General features: G+C 32.2%; 1 protein-coding gene across 1 annotated transcript; it reads right to left on the bottom strand.

The window, feature by feature from the left end:
* Positions 1–1,303: 1,303 nt before the first annotated feature.
* Positions 1,304–14,629, bottom strand: LOC114326025 (uridine diphosphate glucose pyrophosphatase NUDT14). The gene is made up of 2 exons (XM_028274220.2): positions 14,239–14,629; positions 1,304–1,755 (listed from the first exon to the last, which is right to left on the bottom strand). Exons 1-2 carry the CDS (start codon positions 14,443–14,445, stop codon positions 1,327–1,329), a joined length of 636 nt encoding a protein of 211 aa, XP_028130021.1. The 5' UTR covers positions 14,446–14,629; the 3' UTR covers positions 1,304–1,326.
* Positions 14,630–21,451: the final 6,822 nt, after the last annotated feature.

Genomic DNA, 21,451 nt, shown 5'->3' with positions numbered 1-21,451 from the left:
ATTTCGGACCTATATATTTTTATTGTTTGTAAAAGATTATAAGGTAATATTTATCTAAACAATCATCCTACAAGATTCTTTCAAAAATTTTCATTCAACTCGATACACATCAGAGCTTTCACGTGACACATAGCAGTAGTGTTTAGCATTTTGAAAACAAATTGGAATATTTGAAGTTTTCAGTAAAATATGGAATAAAACATTGAATTGTCTTTCTGTTGTTTTAATTTCCTGCGAAATTTCATCAAAGGTCCCGCAAAATTTATAATTTGAAATTCTCACGTAACTAAAATTTGTCAATTTAGTTCCCATTCCAATCAAGAGATGGCGTTAATTCGATCCGAAAGATTAACATGGTCGTGAAACGTCTATGAGTATGTATGGTCTGTGTACTATATGCGAAATATATGAAATCGATTTATCTGTGGAAGAACGTACCAGCTCTTGTTTTTCTAAATAGTTTTTTGAATTATTTTCAAATTCAAAAAACGCAAAAAATAGTGTATTCTACCGACTTAAAGTAAGAGTACCTTTTAGTACTAGAATACTTCACCATTTACTAATCCAGTGTCGAAAATGCTTAAAAGTTGAAGGCAAAAAAGTTATGCGATAAATTAACCGTTGCCCTACCCAAAACGACGCCTATGACCGATACTAGAAATTCTCAATTTATGGAATCGATTTATCTCTGTAAGATAAATAGGCGTACCAGTTTTCGTTTTTCTAAATAGAAGCGTTATGGAGGTATTTAAAAAAACTAAATACAAGACGCCATCTTTAAAAAGCTGTAGCTCCCTTAGGAATCATTTTTGAACTAGGTGATTTGGTGAAACCTTAATATTTTGAATCCAGGAAACTACAGTTAAAATATTTCGAATTATTAAGGAAACACCCTGTTTACGTTGAAAGGGAACATTTATTATGTTGTTGTGGGGAAGAATTTCAAACAATAGTAACAGAAAAGTATAAGACTAGTATATTAGTTTATTTTGTATTTATTCAGTTTTAATAAATACCTAACATTTTCAATAATATTAAAAATTGGCTGGCCATAAACAATATTAAGAATTCTTAATACATTAGTCAATAAACAATATAAAATATTCGAAAAATACATATTTATATTTAAAGTCTTTATTTAAAATCACTTTTACACCTAAGCTAGTTAAAATTTCCAATTTTATCTTTTTTGTCAGAAAAAAACTGTATGGAATAATACATTTTGGTAAACAATTGTTTTACTTATATAAATATCTAATATAAAAAATCTGGACAAAAGGGTAATGAAGAAAATATTTAGATATAAAACGTTAAACTTTTCCTGTATTAACATTTCTTTTTCATACTATACTTATTATACAAAAACCAGTACAATCCATACATAAAATTTATAGGAGAATTCACATAATCAGGATTATTGGCATATTTGATGACATCCTCAACAGGCATTTCAATAACTTCTAGATTCTCTCCTTCAACACCTCCTCCTTGTCCTCGTCTCATACCATCAGTAACTTCACAATAATAAAATGTTAAATTTGCTCCTGTTGTCACGGATAAGTTTCTTATGACACCAATTTTTTCAAGTTGATCTATACTAACTTCATAACCACATTCTTCGAAAATTTCTTCTTTGGCTATTTCTTCAGAAGGGATGCTCTTGTCTACTAACCCTGCGCAGAATTCTAAGGTTATGCCTAATTGAGCCGGATATTTTTGGGTGTCTACTAACTTGTTTCTGTCTTCCTCAGATACCTGCAAATAGTTTAAAATATACCGTCGCCTTAATACTATAACCTGATAATACTCCAGGGAAATAAGGTTTTTGTCGGGACACTTGAGCAGCCAGGTTGCAAATGGGTTTTTTGGGTACTATATACCTAATACATTATACATACAAAAATGCCCGTCACAGTTCGGACGAGAATTTTAGTTATTAACAAATAAGGGTCAAAAATGGCAGTTTTTCGTTTAAATCGCTACAGGTAAAAATAGGATAATTAAATATCTTATTTATAGTATTCTTCTTTTGGTAGATAAGCCGATGTTTAAAACGGCAATTTTTTAATTTTGGTTTGATCATTTGTTGCTTCGAAAATTGCAAAATAAAACTAAAATTTCGAAAATAAAAAATTTGCTATAACTTTCGCGAAAGTGACCTTACGACTTTTATATTTCACAAAAAGTTTAGTCAAAGAGTCCATATACTGCACAAAAAATTATAAGACGATTCGTTAATTAGTTTAAATTTTATTCAGTTTGTTTATCCCAAAGAGCTTTTTTTGTAATGTTATTGTTCAGAAAGTAATAATTATATAGAAATTCTGTGAAAACCACATGAAAGAACAATAGTCTTGTTTTCAAATTATTGAAGAAAATCATTAAAAAGTAATTTTTGTCACTACGAAAACATTTTACTAAAGTAGAGTCATTTTTGGCTTGAAAACAATTTGAATAACTTTGTTAATAATAATAAAAATGTATACCATTTTTATTCATTCAGTTGCGGTGCGAAAGCAAAACTGTCTTAATTTTTACTCAGATCAGAGAGTGCAGCCAGCATTCTTATCGACGATTTCACCTCTTGTTAGAGGTTCATCAGAGACTGCATATTAACTTTGTTAATATTGACTGTAGAGTAAATTTACCTTGGAATTTCAAAAGCTGGCATTTTTACACAAATTTTCAAAAAAGCTTTTCGCCTATGTTAATTACAGTCAAAGTTAGCCACTTTTATTATTTAATTCACAGTTACTTCAATATACATAAAATTCTCCTGTAACAGTGTTAGTTACCATACTACTCCGAAACGGCTTGGTCGATTTTTATGAAATTTTACAAGTGTATCCTATGGGACTGAGAATAGGTTTTAATCTATTTTTCATATCCATAAGTTATAAGGGGGGTTGCCCCCCTGACATTTTTTTTTTATTTTTTTGGACAAAATTGTCTATCTTAATTTTATATGATGTAGGATTAAATAATACATACAACCCTTAATTTACACTTTTCCATCACCAACCCGTATTTGTTAAATCCCATCTATATATTTACATCTATAAAATTCTCCTGTCACAGTGTTAATTGTCATACTCCTCCGAGACCGCTTGACCGATTTTTATGAAGTTATTATGTATATTCGGTAGGTCTTAGAATCGGTCGTAATCTATTTTTCATATCCCTGAGTGATAAGGGGAACTCCCCCTAACATTTTGAAATGTTAGGTGGGGATTTACGTACATAACGTACTCTACAAGACTACGAGTACATACAATTTAAAAAAATTATGATCAAAATCCATCAACAAACTCTGGAGATATTAATCGCAGCATATGTTTGAAGAATCAGTTTCATTTTTTGAGTGCACGGATTTTAATAATTCATTTCCACCGACCACAAATCGATTTCGTTAGAACGTTACTTTTAAAGCTTTATTAACAACTCTGTTGAAGATTAAAGTCTACTCAAACTTTTACACATGAACTATATACCTTCAACTGCGAAATGGCGCTAGTTGGGTTGCTTAATTGTTATAAACAAAGTAGCTGTCAATTAAAAAAAGAATGTGTGTGTACTTTGTACGCACGTAAGAAGTTATACTTCTATTATATGATTTAAACGAAATTAATATACTTTTTATTTATATTTTGTTTAAATATTAAACTAATTTATACTTACTACTTCTCAAACATTTTTATTAGAACAGTGCCAAAAATTAAAATAATAAAAGAATAAAACACACACAAACACATTAAACAAGCCACAAATGATGTCTGAACATTAATTGTCGAAAAATTTTTTAACTAAATACGTATTTTCTGAAAATACAATTATATAATAAATATACTTACAATCATAAAATGTATTAAAAAAAAAAACAAAAAAGAAAGTTTCTGTTGGGACTCGAACCATCGCTGATATGCGCGGTTGGTATTGGAATTCATTCGCCTTCAACGCTTAGCCACAGACACTATGTGTCATTATTTACGAAGATCGACTAACTAAACGGATTAAACTTGTGATATTTTGAAAATTGATCAAATTATTTTAATTTTGAATTGAAATTATTTAGAATTGAAAAAATACAACAAAACATAGAGTAAGAAAACAATATATTAGGTGAATATTGATAGAAATTTTGATGGTAATCAAATTATATAAATAAAAGTATTACATACTATGTATTTTGGCAGATCAAATAGGTAGGTTTATACCCATGATACATTAACAATTATTACGTACCTGTTGCTTTTAGGTTTGTTCCAACATGAACTTTTGGACGGTCCAGAAACCGTCACGAAACTACTTGTACCGTTTATTGTGCGCATGTTCGTAATTGTATCGCCCAGTTATCGTCCCATGACGGTAATCATATATTTGTCATTTTTGTTGGTGACAGCTTGTGTGCTTTTAGTCGATCAAAGGCTCAAAAACTTTAAAGAATTAAATCCTAGTGCGCAACTCAGTCCAACCAGCACATTATGCATTTGCCCGATTACTGAAATGATCATCACGAAACCGTCACCGAAAGATCACAATTCTTGTTGGAACAGTGGGAAGGACGATCCTATGACGATCATATTTTTGTTGGAACGGATTTTGTTTACTGCGCAGAAGCGTTACCGTTTCGTGACGGTTCTCGGTCGTGTTGGAACAAACCTTTTAAAAACTATTTAAAAGTCACTACATTATAAACTTTTTTGTTTCTGTCCTCACAACAATAAAACTAATATATTATACATTTGTTTACCTTTACCTTTACCTCCAAACCACAGCTGACATATCGGATAATTTTTGACATGTCATTTGAACATCCAATCAGAACAAAGTTATAATGCGCATGCGCCGGGCTGATAGGTTTTAACATATAAAAATTCACCCTCTATCGCCGGTAAAGAAGTATAACTTCAATAAAAAAAAAATGGCTAACTTTGACTGTAATTATCCTAGGCAAAAAGTGTTTTTTTGAAAATCGTATAAAAATACCAGCTTTTTAAATCCCAAAGTAGTTTTAATTTACAGTTAATACTAACAAAGTTATTCAAATTGTTTATGAACTAAAAATGACCCTACTTTAGTAAAATGTTTTCGGAATGATAAAAATGACTTTTTAATGATTTTTTTTAAATACTTTGAAATCATGACTTTTCTTCTTTCATGTGGTTTTCACAGAATTGCTATTACATTACTATTTTCTGAACAATATTATTGCGAAAAAAAAAGCTCATTGGGATAAACAAATTGAATAAAATTTAAACTAATTGACGAATCGTCTTAAAATTTTTTGTGCATTATATGGACTGTTTGTCTCAACTTTTTGTGCAATATGAAAGTCTTAAGGTCATTTTCACAAAAGGTATAGCAATTTTTTTATTTTCGAAATTTTAGTTTTATTTTGCAATTTCTGAAGCAACAAATGATCGAACTGAAATTCAAAAACTGCCATTTTAAACCTTGGATCATCTACTATGAGAATAATAGTATAAATAAGATATTTAATTACCCTATTTTTACCCGTAGCGATTTAAACGAAAAAACTGCCATTTTTGACACTTATTTGTTAATAACTAAATTTCTCGTCCGAACTGTGACGGGCATTTTTGTATGTATAATGTATTAGGTATATAGTACCCAAAAAACCCATTTGCAACCTGGCTGCTCAAGTGTCCCGAACATGGTATATTTTTGCGTTATTTCCCTGGAGTATAACTCGAAATTAGTAGTTTTGAGATAAACAGGTTTAAAGATTTTAAAGATATTTGTGCTGCTACCATGATGTTGGTAAATACGGAATTCACTCTGCAGCTCTAAAATACTGTTCCTTAACTTTTTGGCTACTGATCTATTTAGGAATACGGTGCAAATTTGTTTTCCAATATGGAAAATAGCATGAAAAATTAAAGTTATCAACTTTTAGCACGACTCTAATGTTAACATTTGGTAATGTCGCATATCGTGCCAAGTTGCATCTAAGTGAACTTTTTAACAAAACTAAAATATTTTAAGCATTATTTTGGTGAAAATTAGCCCTCTGCCATGGGGGTTGCCAGATCTGCTAACAATTCTCGAATTTTTGCATTAACGTGAACCGAATAAATAGATAGCAATTACGTGGTAAGCTCAATGGTTTCAGAAAAACACGTGCTACAACTAGATAACTAGAGTTAGTTAGTTGTAGCATTCAGTGCATGTCGTATTCACGATTATTTCAATTAAACAATAGCTTGATATCTGATCTTGTCAAGTTTTAGCACTTAATATTATGGAAGCTTAAATACTTAACCTGTTTGAAGCGAGTTATCAAGTTTTTACACAATATGGAGGCAAATAAAATACATCTTGTGAATTAATTATCTCAAAAACGTCAATGTTGGAGTTATCAAGTTATAGTATTAAGGCGACGATACCATATTCAAATCTCAAATCTAGAACTATAATCACAATAAAGATGCACTAGAAATAAACAAACCAAAATACGTTGAATGTTACGAGGAGCACTCCCAAATCATAATCTCTACAATGTGTATACATTATAAATCCCAAATCATAATTTACTAAGTTTATACATTGTAAATCATGATAAGGAAAGAAGACATACGTGAATGCAAGGACTACAAGTTAATAGTTAGTGAGACAGTAAGCCAACAACATAAGCTGCTTGTTCTGGACATCGAAGTAAAAAGCGAAACTAAACAAAAATATCGGAGAGGACCACAAAAAATCAAGTGGTGGATGCTAAAATATGAGAAAGGAGGTCTATTCAGGGAAAGAATAGTAGACAAAATATGTTGGAACATGAAAGGAAGCCCTAACACAATTTGGAGAAAAATGGCCAATATTATTAGAGAGACTGCTATTGAAATACTTGGGAAAACGTCAGGAAAGAAGTTTGAGGATTAAGAGACTTGGTGGTGGTCAAATGGGGTACAAGGAAAAATAAAAGAGAAGGGAAAATTATATAAAAAGTGGCAAAAAACCAGATCGGACAAAGATCTTCAAAACTATATGGTCGCCAAAAAGGAAGGGAAAGTAGCAGTAGCAAAAGCTAAAGCAGAAGTGTATTCAAACCTATACGATCAACTTGATACCAGGGAAGGCGAAGCAAAGATATATAAAATAGCCAAACGGAGAGCAAAGAAATCAAGAGATTTTAATCAGATTTGATGTATCCGAGATGAAAATAATAAAATACTAATTCACGAAAAGGATGTCAAAAAGAGATGGAGAAAGTATTTTGGCAGTTTATTAAATAACGGATACAGTAACAGCAATGGTTACCAGAATAACAAACGAAAAAGTGGCTCAAGCGCTTCAAAAAATAAAGAAAGGAAAAGCAGTCGGACCAGATGATATGGGGAAGTATGAAGAGCATTGGGAGAGACAGGAATAAGTTGGCTAGCAGGTCTATTTAATAGAATTATGGAAGTTGGACAAATGCCAGACGAATGGAGAAGCAGTATATTAGTACCTGTCTACAAAAACAAGGGAGATATACAACAATGTACAAACTACAGGGCTATAAAACTACTTAGCCACACCATGAAAATATGGGAGAGAGTAATTGATAGACGGATACTTGTAGAAATCAAAATATCCGATAATCAATTTGGCTTTATGCAGGGCAGATCAACAACAGATGCAATTTTCATTGTAAGGCAACTGATGGAAAAATACAGCAATAAAGAGACCAACGCTCATATGGTATCCATTGATCTTGAGAAAACATATGATAGAGTTGCTCGAGAGACTCTGTGGTGGGCACGCAGTAAGAAAGGAGTCCCTGGCGAATATGTAAAGATTGTGAGAGATATGTATGAGGGAGTAACGACTAGTGTTAGGACAGGTGTGGGAGAGACTGATAAATTTCAGGTGAAAGGATTGCACCAAGGCTCGGTGCTTAGTCCTTATTTATTCTCATTAGTTTTGGACCAGATAACAGCGAAACTACAGGGTAGCATTCCATGGTGCCTAATGTATGCTGATGATGTAGTGTTAATAGGAAATAGTGAAAGAGACTTAGAACAAAAACTGGAACAGTGGAGACAAGCTCTGGAGAAAAAAGGTTTAAAACTTAGTAGGACAAAAACAGAGTATTTGGAATGTTCATTTAAAGATGGAGTTACTACAAATAAAATGGTATCTTTGGATGGTGAAATGATTGTGAAAAGCAATAGTTTTAAGTACCTAGGATCGGTATTACAGAGTAATGGAGAAATAGATGGAGATGCATGCAGTAGAATTAGGGCTGGATGGATGAAGGGGAAAGAAGCGAGTGGTGTGTTGTGTGAAAGAAAAATTACAATGAAGCTGAAGGGAAAATTCTATAAAACAGCCATAAGACCGGCTATGATGTACGGACCTGAATGTTGGGCAGTGAAAAAGAAAGAGGAACAACGAATGCATGTGGCGGAAATGAGAATGCTTAGATGGATGAGTGGAGTGACAAAGAAGGATAAAATTAGAAATGAGTATATTAGGGGAAGTCTAGGTGTGGCACCAACTGATGCCAAAATGAGAGAGCATAGGTTAAGATGGTTTGGTCATGTTCAACCTCGAGACGTTAATCACCCAATACGAAGAATAGCTGAAGTGCAGATTCCTGGAAGGAGTAGGAGAGGAAGACCAAAGAAGACCTGGGGGGAGACGATAAGGCATGACATGCTGGTAAAGGGGATTAACATTGATATGACCCAAGATAGAATTGTGTGGAGAAATGTAATTAGGGAAGCCGACCCTGCATAGGGATAGATGATGATACATTTTAAATCATGATTCGGGAGTGCTCCTCGTAACATTCAATGTGTCTTGGTTTGTTTATTTCTAGTGCATCTTTATTGTGATTTTACTTATAGACAGCTACTAGATTGAAAATAAAAAATGTAAAAATTTCTACATACAGAAGTACACAGTTTTGTTATAGTGTTAAAGGTGCTACTTAGTATGCGGTTTATGGTCACATTTCTAATATAGCTTGCGGTCTACATGCTGGTACAAGAGGGATGCTGAGTATAAGCTGTATTACATTACAATGTAACAAAGAAATCTTTACAAAGTGAATAAAACGCATATATCATAAGAATTATTATTTTAATTTTACAAATTCAGATACTTAGGCTCCCTATCACCAAGGAGAACTTCATGACAAAAGATATCAAGCGAAGGATAATCCCAACAAAATAATGCTATTTTGGACTGAGTAGACATATGAGAAGCAGAAACTTAAGCCAAAAAAACAAAAATAACCATATACAAAACCCTTATACAACCAGTGTTGACATATGGATCGGAGACATGGACCATCTCCAAGGTAGATAAAAAACTTCTGCTTATATTTGAAGGAAGAATCCTGAGAGGGATCCTACCACAACCACAGATATAAACATATATTTGGTGGTAAAGATGTAGTATCTCTTATAAAAATAGAAAGACTAAGATGGGCAGGACGTCTAGCAAGATCACAACAGAACAACCCTCCTAGAAGAATCCTTATGTCACAACCTGTTGGAAGTAGAAATAGGGGTAGACCAAAAGTCAGATGGAAGGATGATGTAGATGAGGGTGGTAGAAAAATAGGCGCATGAAAACTGGCAACAGTTGGCAATGGAAACAACTGACTGGCGTAATAGACTTGGGAAGATTGAGGCTCTTTTATAGGGCTGTAGCACCATTGATGATGATGATGATCCCGATTATCTGTGCCCCACAGGACCGGACATGGGATAATCGAAAAGCACAGATAATCCGAACATTTATTATTCCTTGTATGTACACACATACATATCCCCGCTTCGCAAGAACGTAGGCTTGAGTAAAAATTTGACGAAATTGACTTATTAATGCAGATCTACTAAAAATAAAAGTATATATCGCGTGAATAAAGACCTATGAAGTTAATAATAATAGTCGCTAAGAGATGACACCAAGTATCTATATTTGTTTAGCGCGAAATTCGTTAAATACTTAACATTTTCGTATGAATATAGACCCAAGCTATGGGCCATTCCACGAACATACGCCTGTTTTGGATTACTTCGACAACGAATATTTTACTGTGCAACATAAGAAGTACGAAAGTGAATGGCGCTAATAATTATTCCAATAAACAAGAATGTAATTTTCAATTTACTTTCGTTCTCCTTATTTTGCACAGTAAAATATTCGTTGTCGAAGTAATCAAAAACAGGCGTATGTTCGTGGAATAGGGTATAGTTACGCCGCAGAATGTGAAGCAATTTGTGTGTTTACTTCTCGTCAAGGACGACCGATCTTATAGGTACTTAAGTTTAGTTTTTGTGAAAATTCTCTCTAAAATAAGGACCCTTTTTGTAGTTAGGTCAGCGTTTTAACAAAGTTGAAGTAAATGTTTCTGAAGAAAAAAGACTCAAATGTAATAGGGGTTAACAAAAACACTTTATAAAGTTATCTAGTTATCACAGTTTGTATTTAGATATATTTCTAACAAAATTGTATAGGTAGGTAATTTCTTTAAAGTAACAACTTATTCGGAGTTATGCTCATAATCATATCCATAAAATTTTAAAATGCCTCTCCTCTAAATTCATCTTTTTTGACTTAAGCCTACGTTCTTGCTAAGCGGCGATATGTACCTACCATAAAAAGATAAACGAAAAAATAAATCTTGGAAGTTCAACCTAACTTTTAAACTACATAAAAAGATACATACCAGAAAAAAAACAGTATTTTTAGGTAGTTATCCTTAAAAAAACGTTATCACGTTGGCCTGTGTTAAAAGTCTTCAATTTTTTCGAAAATTCTTGTTCCTTAACATTGTTTAGCATAATATTGACAGTTTCCTCAGTCTCATGATTAGTATGATTGATACCTCCCGTGATTTTCTTTGCCTTAACTCATTTTCAGATGATTCAGCTTGAAAGGTTCTTTGATTTTCAAGTGTTCATAAAAATAAGCTTGCTTGGCACACATTGGCTCAGAGATTGTTACACTCTCTGATTTGTTTTTCTGTCGAAACCACTTGGTGGAAAGTGGTTCATTGAGTTGTGGAAAAGTCAATATTTTCGAATGATTTCCATGAATACTTATACCTACAGTATGTCCCTGTAAGTTGTATCCATATGGAAAACTTTTTTATTATTAATTTTACGAAAAAAAGTTATTCTTTATAAAAAGTTCTGCATGGTTCAAAACCTAAGATTCAATCAACATAAATCAAATTTTATGAATATTATACGAGGTATGTCAAAAAGTTTAAATTTCACTCAAGAGTAAAGTAGCTTTATTTTTCACAACATTGAAAATTGCTATTATGAAAAGTTGTTTGGAATTAAAAACTATATTCTAATATGCAATTACATCGTTCTAATTGAAATTTTTTTTTGAAAAATGATGGATAACTAATATTATTTTCAGTTATTTCAATTCTGATAACTCTTTTATAATTTTACGAAAAAAAAGTGATTCTTAAAAGTTCTGCATGGTTTAAAACCTAAAATACAACCATCTTATGTCAAATTTTATCCATTTTATACGAGGTATGTCAAAAAATATGAATTTCACTCAAGAGTAAAATATCTTTATTTTTCACAATATCGAAAACTATGTTTCGGTATGTATTTACATCCTTTTAATTGAATTATTCTGAACTATAAAGGTACTTTACTTTTGATCTAAATTTATCTTTTTTGACATACCTCGTATAAAATTGATAACATTTGATATAAGATGGTTGTATTTTAGGTTTTAGACCATGCAGAACTTTTTATTAAGAATCACTTTTTTTCGTAAAATTAATAATAAAAGTTATCAGAATTGAAATAACTGAAAATAATGTTAGTTATCCATAATTTTTTTAAAAAAAAATTTAATTAGAACGATGTAATTGCATATTAGAATATAGTTTTTAATACCAAACAACTTTTCATAATAGCAATTTTCAATATTGTGAAAAATAAAGCTACTTTACTCTTGAGTGAAATTCAAACTTTTTGACGTACCTCATATAATATTCATAAAATTTTATATATGATGATTGAATCTTAGGTTTTGGACCATGCAGAGCTTTTTATGAAGAATAACTTTTTTTCGTAAAATTAATAATAAAAAAGTTTTCCATATGGATATGGGACATACTGTATACATATTTTTAAAAGAGTCAGGCTGAGATATAAAATGTTATAGATTCACCCATTGAGTAATTTACAGTGACGCTATTTCGATAAAACCTCAAAAATGCAATTTGAGTAATGGAAAATGGATAATTAGCAGCCTGGATAGTCTGTGCACAGATAATCGGGGTTCTACTGCACATTATCTGCACATAAAAATGCAATTTGAGTAATGGAAAATCATAGCATGGATAATCAGTAGCCTGGATATTCTGTGCATGGATAATTTAGGTCGCCTGTGTGACAGATTAGCAAGACACGATATATTTATGATATATCTGCCTGTCGTCTACCTGCCAGTTTCATTTTTAAACTTTGGCTGATTAATTACATATTATACATTCGTCTGTAGAGGCTGGTAAGCATGGTGGCAAATGCAAATATATCTGTCTGTCTGTAGTCTGTGGGGCAATTTTTCTTCTCTCAGATATACAGGGTGTTTGGTAAAGAATGGGTCATAGCTTAACCTTAGATTCCTGAGGTTAAAATAGGTCGATTTAAGCGAACTTACCTTAATACAAAAGTTGATTATAACTGAAATACAGGGTGTCAAAATTAAACTTTTGTTTTATTTATTCTTGAATATTTCCTAATGGGATAATAACACAAAATTTGGTAAGCGGGGGTTTTTTGGGACGAGAAATCTAAATTGGCCACCAAAAATTATGTATTATCCAGAGGTCACCACATACGCCTTTCAGCGCTTATTTAATAGGTTCAATTTTTTTTATTGCCCACTCTACATACTTTCTGAATCAAAACTTTTATTCTATTAATATTTTTACTTAAAAAAGGTATACTACATTCATTTCGCTAAACTCAACCGTTTTCGAGATAAACGCATTTTAAATCAGCGAGGCAACATAATTTTTTTGCATAATATCATTGTAGTTACACCCGAAAAATAACTTAAAACCATAAAAATTTACAAAAATGTATCGCAAATTTGTTCAAATGGAATTTGCGATGCAATGACATAAATATGAAAACTGGCACAATTATTATGGTTTCAAGTTTATTTTTCAGATCTAACTACAATGATATTATGCAAAAAATCATGTATCGCAGACTTAAAATGCGTTTATCTCGAAAACAGTTGAGTTTAGCGAGATGAATGTAGTATACCTTTTTTAAGTAAAAATATTAAGAGAATAAAAGTTTTGATTCAGAAAGTATGTAGAGTGGGGGATAATAAAAATTGAACATATTAAATGAACTCTGAACGACGTATGTGGCGCCCTCTAGGAGATGCATCATTTTTGGTGGCGAATTTAGATTTCTCGTCTCAAAAAACCCCCGTCTATCAAATTTCGTTTGGTTATCCGATGTCTGTCAGGAAATATTCAAGAGTAAATAAAATAAAAGTTTAACTTTAACACCCTGTATTTCGGTTATTATCAACTTTGGTACTAAGGTAAGTTAGCTTAAATCGACCTATTTTAAGCTCAGGAATCTAAGGTTAAGCTATGACCCATTCTTTACCAAACACCCTGTATAGGTCAGCTGTCCTGAAAGGGTTAATATTTAGATTTATTTGTTGAACTTCAACATCATCATCAATGGTGCTACAGCCCTATGAAAGAGCCTCGACATTCCCAAGTCTATTAAGCCAGTCAGTCCTATCCATTGCCAACCGTTGCCAGTTTGCTGTGCCTATTTTTCTCCCATCCTCATCTACACCATCCTTCTGAGTTTTAGCCTATTTTACCCTGATCACCAAGGAGAACGTCATGACGGAAAAAATCAAGCGAAGGAAAATTCTAGCAAATAAATGCCATTTTGGACTGAGTAGACATATGAGAAGCAGGAACTTAAGCCAAAAAACAACAACAACCACATATAAAACCCTTATACAACCTTATGTGTTGACATATGGATCAGAGACATGGACCATCTCCTAGGCAGATGAAAACCTTCTGCTTATATTTGAACAAAGGATCCTGAGAGGAATATTCAGTGACATCTGTGAAAAATAATTTTTTGGTAAAAACGTAGTATCTCTTGTAGAGAATAGGAAGACTAAGATGGGCAGGGCATCTAGCAAGACCACAGAAGATATATACTTCCTAGAAGAATCCTTATTTGTTGAACTTACCCTTTGAATATAAGCTGAAGCTCTGAACTGTTTAACAAGCACCAAAACATCCCTTGTGCTATTATATACAATAATGATTACACCATCTCTTTCAGCAAGAACATCACAACTTTTCTCTTTTCCTTTTTGTAAATACTGTATTGTTCTAGGAAACGTATAAATCGTAGGAATATATTCTGTTAGGAACACCTCACTAATTTTTTCCATTTTAAAATTTATCTGTTATCTGAAAGTATGCCAATACAAATATTGCAAAAGAAACTTTTGCACACGTAGACAGGTGTTTGATATTGGCTTTGAACTTAATTAATGATGCAAACATCGTAATATCGTAATCGTAATACAATTTTATATCTCCCTTGTTTTGTTTTGAAAACAAAAATTGCTTAAAAGTAAACATAACCTAATAAGAATATATTCATGTTCTGTGTCAAGAATTTTAAGTGTGCCATGTCAATTAAAGCTACAAAAGAATCCAAGGACAGCGCAAACAAAGGGTGATAACGGGTACCCCCCTTTAAATAGAGAAAAATGCCTTCGATCATATAATTTAATTTTTTTTCATTGTTTTACGTTTTTTGTGATTAAAAAATAAAACTCGGCTCAGTTTTAACCCTCCAACGCCCCCTGACCCACCAAAAACGTAATTTTATCGTTTTTATTTTTTTAGGTGATATAGGTCCCGAAAAGATTGGTCATAAATTATACCACAGATTCTGTGGTCAAAAATAGGTTGATTGAACCTCACTAACCTATATACAGTTGAGTCCGCGAGTCTTTACCCGTGCGTCATCATTTAAAGCATACGAAATAAGTCGGAAATTTACTAAACGCAACAGCAAGTGGATATTATTCCGATCACGGGTTAAAATAAAATTTGACGTTATCAAATAAATAGAATTTCAAATCGGATCCTGGCCGGATAGCCCTGGCAGCTAAGGCCATTTAAATGAAGAGAACAAGAATTTCAAATTTAATTTTGCTTTAAAATTTTGGTGCATAATTACAGCTACATTTGAAGTAGCTTAATAAATTATTTTATTATCATTGATTAATAAATAAATAAACAATTTATAAAAGAATTCAATAACACATTTTCTTTTTGTTATTTTATTCACTTTGGCGGTATCTTAAACACAAGCATTCAACTGTGTAAACAAGGTTAGCTTTGTACGTTGTCAAAATTTATCGTAAAATAACAAACTTATTACAAAATTTATAACTCCAATATAAAATTAGTTGTGAAAACAACTGTTTGTATACTATAAAAAACTTCAAAATGCAAAAATTCGACAAAATAACAGCAAAAAAATTCAACAAACTGACAGCCACAAAAGTAAACAAACCAAAACGTCATAAATTTTACTTAAAATATGTGAAGACATCCCAATCGTCTTTCTTAGTATCTATCTCTTTTCAATGCACTGAGTCTAAAGACCGCGTCCCACCATCAAATAATTTGATCAAACAGTTTGAGCAAGCTCCGGAAGTACGTCAAAGTGACGTCACAATTGCATTTTTTTTTTTAATTTCTAAAAATCTGTGCTCTCACTATCAGTCTAGTTTGATCAAATTTTTTGTTTTGAGTTGTCTAACTTGTTTGTTCTTTATTTTAAAATTAAAATTTTTCATTATTATCCACAATGAACACTCAGGATGTGACGTCACTAACTGTCAAGGCCCCGTCTCACCATCAAATAATTGACAGTTATTTGATCAAACTTGACAGTCAAACTTGACTAGTGACACAAACTATACATACTAACTGTCACTTTGTGTCACTAACTGTCAAGTTTGATCAAATAACTGTCAATTATTTGATGGTGAGACGGGGCCTTCACTTTCAGTTTGCTCAAACCAGTTTGATCAAATTATTTGATGGTGGGACGCGGCCTTAAATCGTTCATAAAAATAACATGTGTTTTTACTTAATAACAGGCGGCAGCTGGTTTGTCATTAATTTCATGCGTGAAGGAGAATGATGCTAAATATAAAGTATGTGTTTTATCTCGCCAGGTATTAATGACGCACGGGTAAAGACTCGCGGACTCAACTGTACAATGGTGCACACAAAAAAAGTTACAGCCCTTTGAAATTACAAAATGAAAATCGATTTTTTTTATATATCGAAAAATTTTAGAGATTTTTTATTGAAAATGGACATGTGGCTTTCTCATGGCAACAGCATCTTAAAAAAAATTAAAGTGCACCCCATAAAAATTTTATGGGGGTTTTGTTCACTTAAACCCCCCCAAACTTTCGTGTACATTCCAATTAAATTATTATTGTGGCACCATTAGTTAAATACAATATTTTTAAAACTTTTTTTCCTCTTAGTACTTTTTCGATAAGCCAGTGTTTATCGAGATATTTTGCATATTTATCGAATCCACCACATATTTGTATGTGGTTAAGTACGATTATGGAGACCTGTTAATAATCTGAAAATTGATTTCTAATTTACATTTTCAGGTATATATTAAAAAAAGAAGCCACATCTCGATAAAAGGTGACATCAAAAAAAAGACTAAGAGGCAAAAAAGTTTTAAAAACACTATGTTTAACTAATGGTACCAAATAATAGTTTAATTGGAACTTTTACACCACTGGCGAAGCGTCTATGTAACCATTGGTAACAGTTAAAAATATTGCAAATAAATATTTTATGACGATGAATAATTCTATTTACCAATATTTTTACCAGTAGAAATATATTATTATATTATGTGGTAATAGTACCTAACGCAGTAAATAGCCAACTACTCGTAGACACGAAAATATTGGTGAGTTTATGTGACTCAGTTGCACTTTATTATACTCTGTTACCAGACTCATTTCTGGTTACAATGGTTATATACCCACGCTGGCTGGCGCTCGGGACCGGCTAGTGACTGAAAATTTTGAAGAAGCGACGGCATAAGCGCGCTGTGTATCAGTAGCGCTGTTACCAGATTTAAAATTGGTGACAGTACCTATAAAAAGTGTGCGTGCAGTTAACCATGGATGAGTGTCGCTTCTTAATCGATCAACTACTTGAAAAGTAATTCTCCTTGTATAATTTTGAAGAAAAAAATGAGATTAAAAATGAAAGACCTATTTTAAACAATTTAAAAAAGGAATCAGCAAAATTAGTTCGATATTTTAAATTTAGTTGGTACAGTGAAAATCCTTGGTTATATTATGGTTGCAAGAAAAATATACTGTATTGTTGGTCATGTCTTCTGGTTTCTACAGAAAAATGGGTGGACCAGGTTCACGATTTAAATAGTGTTAGATTTATAAAAAGGAGACATGAAATTTCTCCGTTACCTACATGTAAGATGTATACCCAATTTGATTCAGTTTGGCAAAACAAAAATCAAAAGTTCTCCTAACCAATCTTTTAAAGCAAATATTGCTAAACATAATCAGTTTGTTAAAAAAATAGATAGGTATATCCTTAGCACACTTATAATAGATACTGTATGTTTTTGGGCCAAACAAGAACTAGCGTTTCGTGGTCATTTTGAGTGCGACGACTCTGACAATCGAGGCAATTACAGGGAATTGTTAACATTAATTGCCAAAAAAGATCAAACATTTTGTCAACATCTAGAGACATCTGTTTTTTCGAGAGTTTCAAGTGATGTACAAAATGATATTATTGAAGCTACACTCACCGGCACAAAATTCCGCCACCCTAAATTTTTGATTAAGTTTGACAATTTATAACTTTATTATTTGTGCTCCGATTTTCAAGATTCTTGCACCAGTTTGTAGGTACATGTATTCATATTGTTTGGTATTATTCCGGTAACAAACAAGAATGTGTGTGTACTTTGTACGCACGTAAGAAGTTATACTTCTACTACATATTATGTGTTTTTTAAGACTATACCAAAAATTTAAAAAAATAAAAGAATAAAACGCACACAAACACATTGAAAAATGCCACAAAGAAAAAATGATTTCTGGACGATAATAATTGTTGGCAAAAATTTTAAATACGCATTTGCTGAAAAAAAAATTATATAACAAATATTCTTACAATCATAATATGCATAAAAAAATAAAACTTGCATCGGGAATTGAACCCTTGAATTTCGTGCCGCTTTGACTCGTAATCGAAGCGTAGACTCACTCGTCCAATCGCACATTATTATTTATCATGTGGAAAAATACGGTAACTGAACGTTTTGCTGTTTGACACTTGTTTTGAAAATTATGTAGTTTAAATTTTGTGGAAGAAAATATAAAAATATAACAAAACAGTAAGAAAACAATATATTAGATGAAGATTGGTAGAACTTTTGTTGGTAATCAAATTAAGTATGTAAATCAAAGCATTACATACCTATACTAGATAAATAAATCTACGCCAAAAAATCATAATTTAAAAATAAAAATCGAACCTAATTTGGGATTTCTCTCTAAAATCCGCATTCTTGAGAAAATAAATGTATGTATTTCAACCTAATCCAAATGTATAATTACAATATGATTATAATAAAAACTAGGTACTTACCAAATTAGAATGAGTTTTCCTTGTCCAAAATAGTCCAAAAGTCCAAAAATATAGGTATATGAAAACTATTTAAAAAGGCAGTATAACTATTAACTAACTTTTGTTTGTTGTTTCTTTTCACACAAATTTTAAAACGCAACAACCATAAATAATCTAACTACAGCTGTGCCACAGCCACCATATTGAATAATTTTTGACATGTCATTTGAACATCCAATCAGAACAAAGTTATAATGCGCATGCGCCCGGTCGCTAGGTTTTCCCATATAAAGATTTACCCTCTATCGCCGGTAAAGAAGTATAACTTCAAAAATTTTGCTTGCATGTCATTGTACAGGGGTGAAAGGAAGCGTTGTATTTTCTCCTAATTTTAAAAAATTCTGTTGAAAAATGGAATAGCTGATTTTGTTTCATAGTCCTGTCATATTTTCCCAGAGGCATCACCAACATTTTGTTTTTTGAATTATCTGAATATCTTTTTTCTTGTAAGAGCTGTACCATTTTTTGTAAATAAAAACACTGATTGACTCATACAATTGAGGTTGGATTGATAAGATTAGAATGGCCCGCATGCAGCCCAGATCTCGAATCATATTGAGCATTTATGGGATGAATAAAAATTCATCGTCATCCTAGGCCTCCAGAAAATTTGGTACAGTTATGGGCCTGGTAGAAGAATATCGGGCTATTCCCCAGGCAAGGAAAACACATCTTTATTGGATGCTAAACAGATTGCAAGCAGTCGTTGCTGCAAGAGGTGGACACAATGAACTGTCAACACGGATGGAATGGCCCCATCCCATTCAAACAGTGAAGCGAGATTGCGGCCAACATACAAGTGAGAGGTCCTAGAGAGAGACAGAGCTTGTCAGGGAAAATTTGACTTCTTCATTGGTTGGATATTATTATAATGACCAGAGTTGCCAGATGTGATTTTATAAATCCCCCACTTAGAAACTGAAATTCCCTCAAATTGAAGCTCAAACCCCTTAAATTTAAATTTTTGCCGCATTTTAATAAATTAGTAGTCAAATGTAGAGAACAGTAAACCAAAATTATACTACTTATCAACAGAAGGCCCTGGAAATAATTCATAGGTCCTATCGTCTTCGATTATGAGAGTATAATTATACAGTTCTACGTATATACACAAATTTAATTTACCACGATCCCTTAAAATATCTCATAATTGTCCCTCCCCAACCATTTTTGCTTAGAAAAATTCCTCTAGACGCTTTCAAATTACTCCAAATTATGGAAAAATACCCCAACCTGGCAACGCTGACTACCACTATAAATTTTTTGTTTACGAAAGATGGCCATTATCTTCCCTCCTTCCCTGACTAGCGCTATCTCATCCTGGCGTCATTAAATTCACTTCTTGCCCATTCCATCGGTGTTGACAGTTCATTGGGTGGACATAACCGCTATTGAATTGTTTTGTTTTATTGTTAAATTTGTTTTGTTTAGTTAATTTTAGTGTGTTGGATATTTTTAATTAAATAAACCTTCAAAACAGTGTTTTTAATTACAGCTCTTACAAGAAAAGAGATATTCAGATAATTCAAAAAACAAGACCGTAGTGATACCTCCAGGATAATACAAAAGGAGTATGAAACAAAATCAGCCCTCCAATTTTTCCACAGAATTTTTTAAAGTTAGGAGAAAAAACAACGCTTACATTTACCCCCGTATAATGCCATCTAAATAAAAATTTTTTGTTACCGGAATAATAGCAATTGACATCAATATATGTACCTACAAACTCGTGCAAGAATCTTGAAAATCGAAGTACAAATAATATAATATAATATCGTATGGCATTTTTGCCGGGGAGATCCTTTCGGATAGTTCCAGCGCCAATTACATCTTTAACCCTGTTTCACGTAACTAGTGTCGATGTACACTAGCCCACAAATAATAGTACAAATATAGTACAAAAATAGTACAAATAATAAAGTTATAGATTGTGAAACTTAATCAAAAATTTTGGGTGGCGGAATTTTGCGCCGGTGAGTGTATATATACATTTAGCCATATCTTCATTTTTTTAAATAAGATTTTTTGCATCTGGTTTTGGTAACACTTCAGAAAAAGTCACGCGTCGCCACTGACTTACACAAACATTTGGGAGGTTTAAAGGAACAAAACCCCCATAAAATGTTTATCTAAATATATTAAAAAAGAAGCCGCATCTCGACAAAAACTGGCTTATCGAAAAAATACTGAGAAGCAAAAAAGTTTTAAAAACGTTGTGTTTAACTGACGGTACTACAGTAATGAATTAGTTGGAACGTAAACAAAAGTTTGGGGGGGGGGGGGGTTTAAGGGAACAAAACCCCCATAAAATTTTTCATCGATAAATCGATTTTTATTTTGTAATTTCAAAGGGCTGTAACTTTTTTTATGAACATATTTGTACTGAGGTAAGTTAGGTTCAATCGAACTATTTTTGACCCCAGAATGTGTGGTATAATTTATGACCAATCTTTTCGGGACACCCTGTATAATAAATTTAAACATTTCAAAAATTCACACGTTTTTATAAAACAGGGCTAACTTTTATATATCCATAGTGTCCATTAGGTTGAGTGTACATTACCTCAAAATGCATATTTATTTATTTTAAAGCATAAACTTTTTTTGGAGAGGGCTGCAGTTTTAATTTTTTTTTTATTTAATTTAATTTTTTTCACATTTTTCCGTAAA

This window comes from Diabrotica virgifera, chromosome 3, assembly GCF_917563875.1.
Source record: "Diabrotica virgifera virgifera chromosome 3, PGI_DIABVI_V3a".
In the NCBI taxonomy this organism is placed as follows: domain Eukaryota; kingdom Metazoa; phylum Arthropoda; class Insecta; order Coleoptera; family Chrysomelidae; genus Diabrotica; species Diabrotica virgifera.
The sequence above is the reverse complement of the archived record's forward strand: the minus strand, read 5'-3'. Positions and strand labels throughout refer to the sequence as shown.

Coding starts and splice junctions, on each gene's coding strand:
- LOC114326025 (XM_028274220.2), bottom strand. CDS start 14,445: ATGGAAAAAATTAGTGAGGTGTTCCTAACAGAATATATTCCTACGATT. Junction 1,756..14,238: donor CTTCAGCTTATATTCAAAGG/GTAAGTTCAACA, acceptor AACTATTTGCAG/GTATCTGAGGAAGACAGAAA.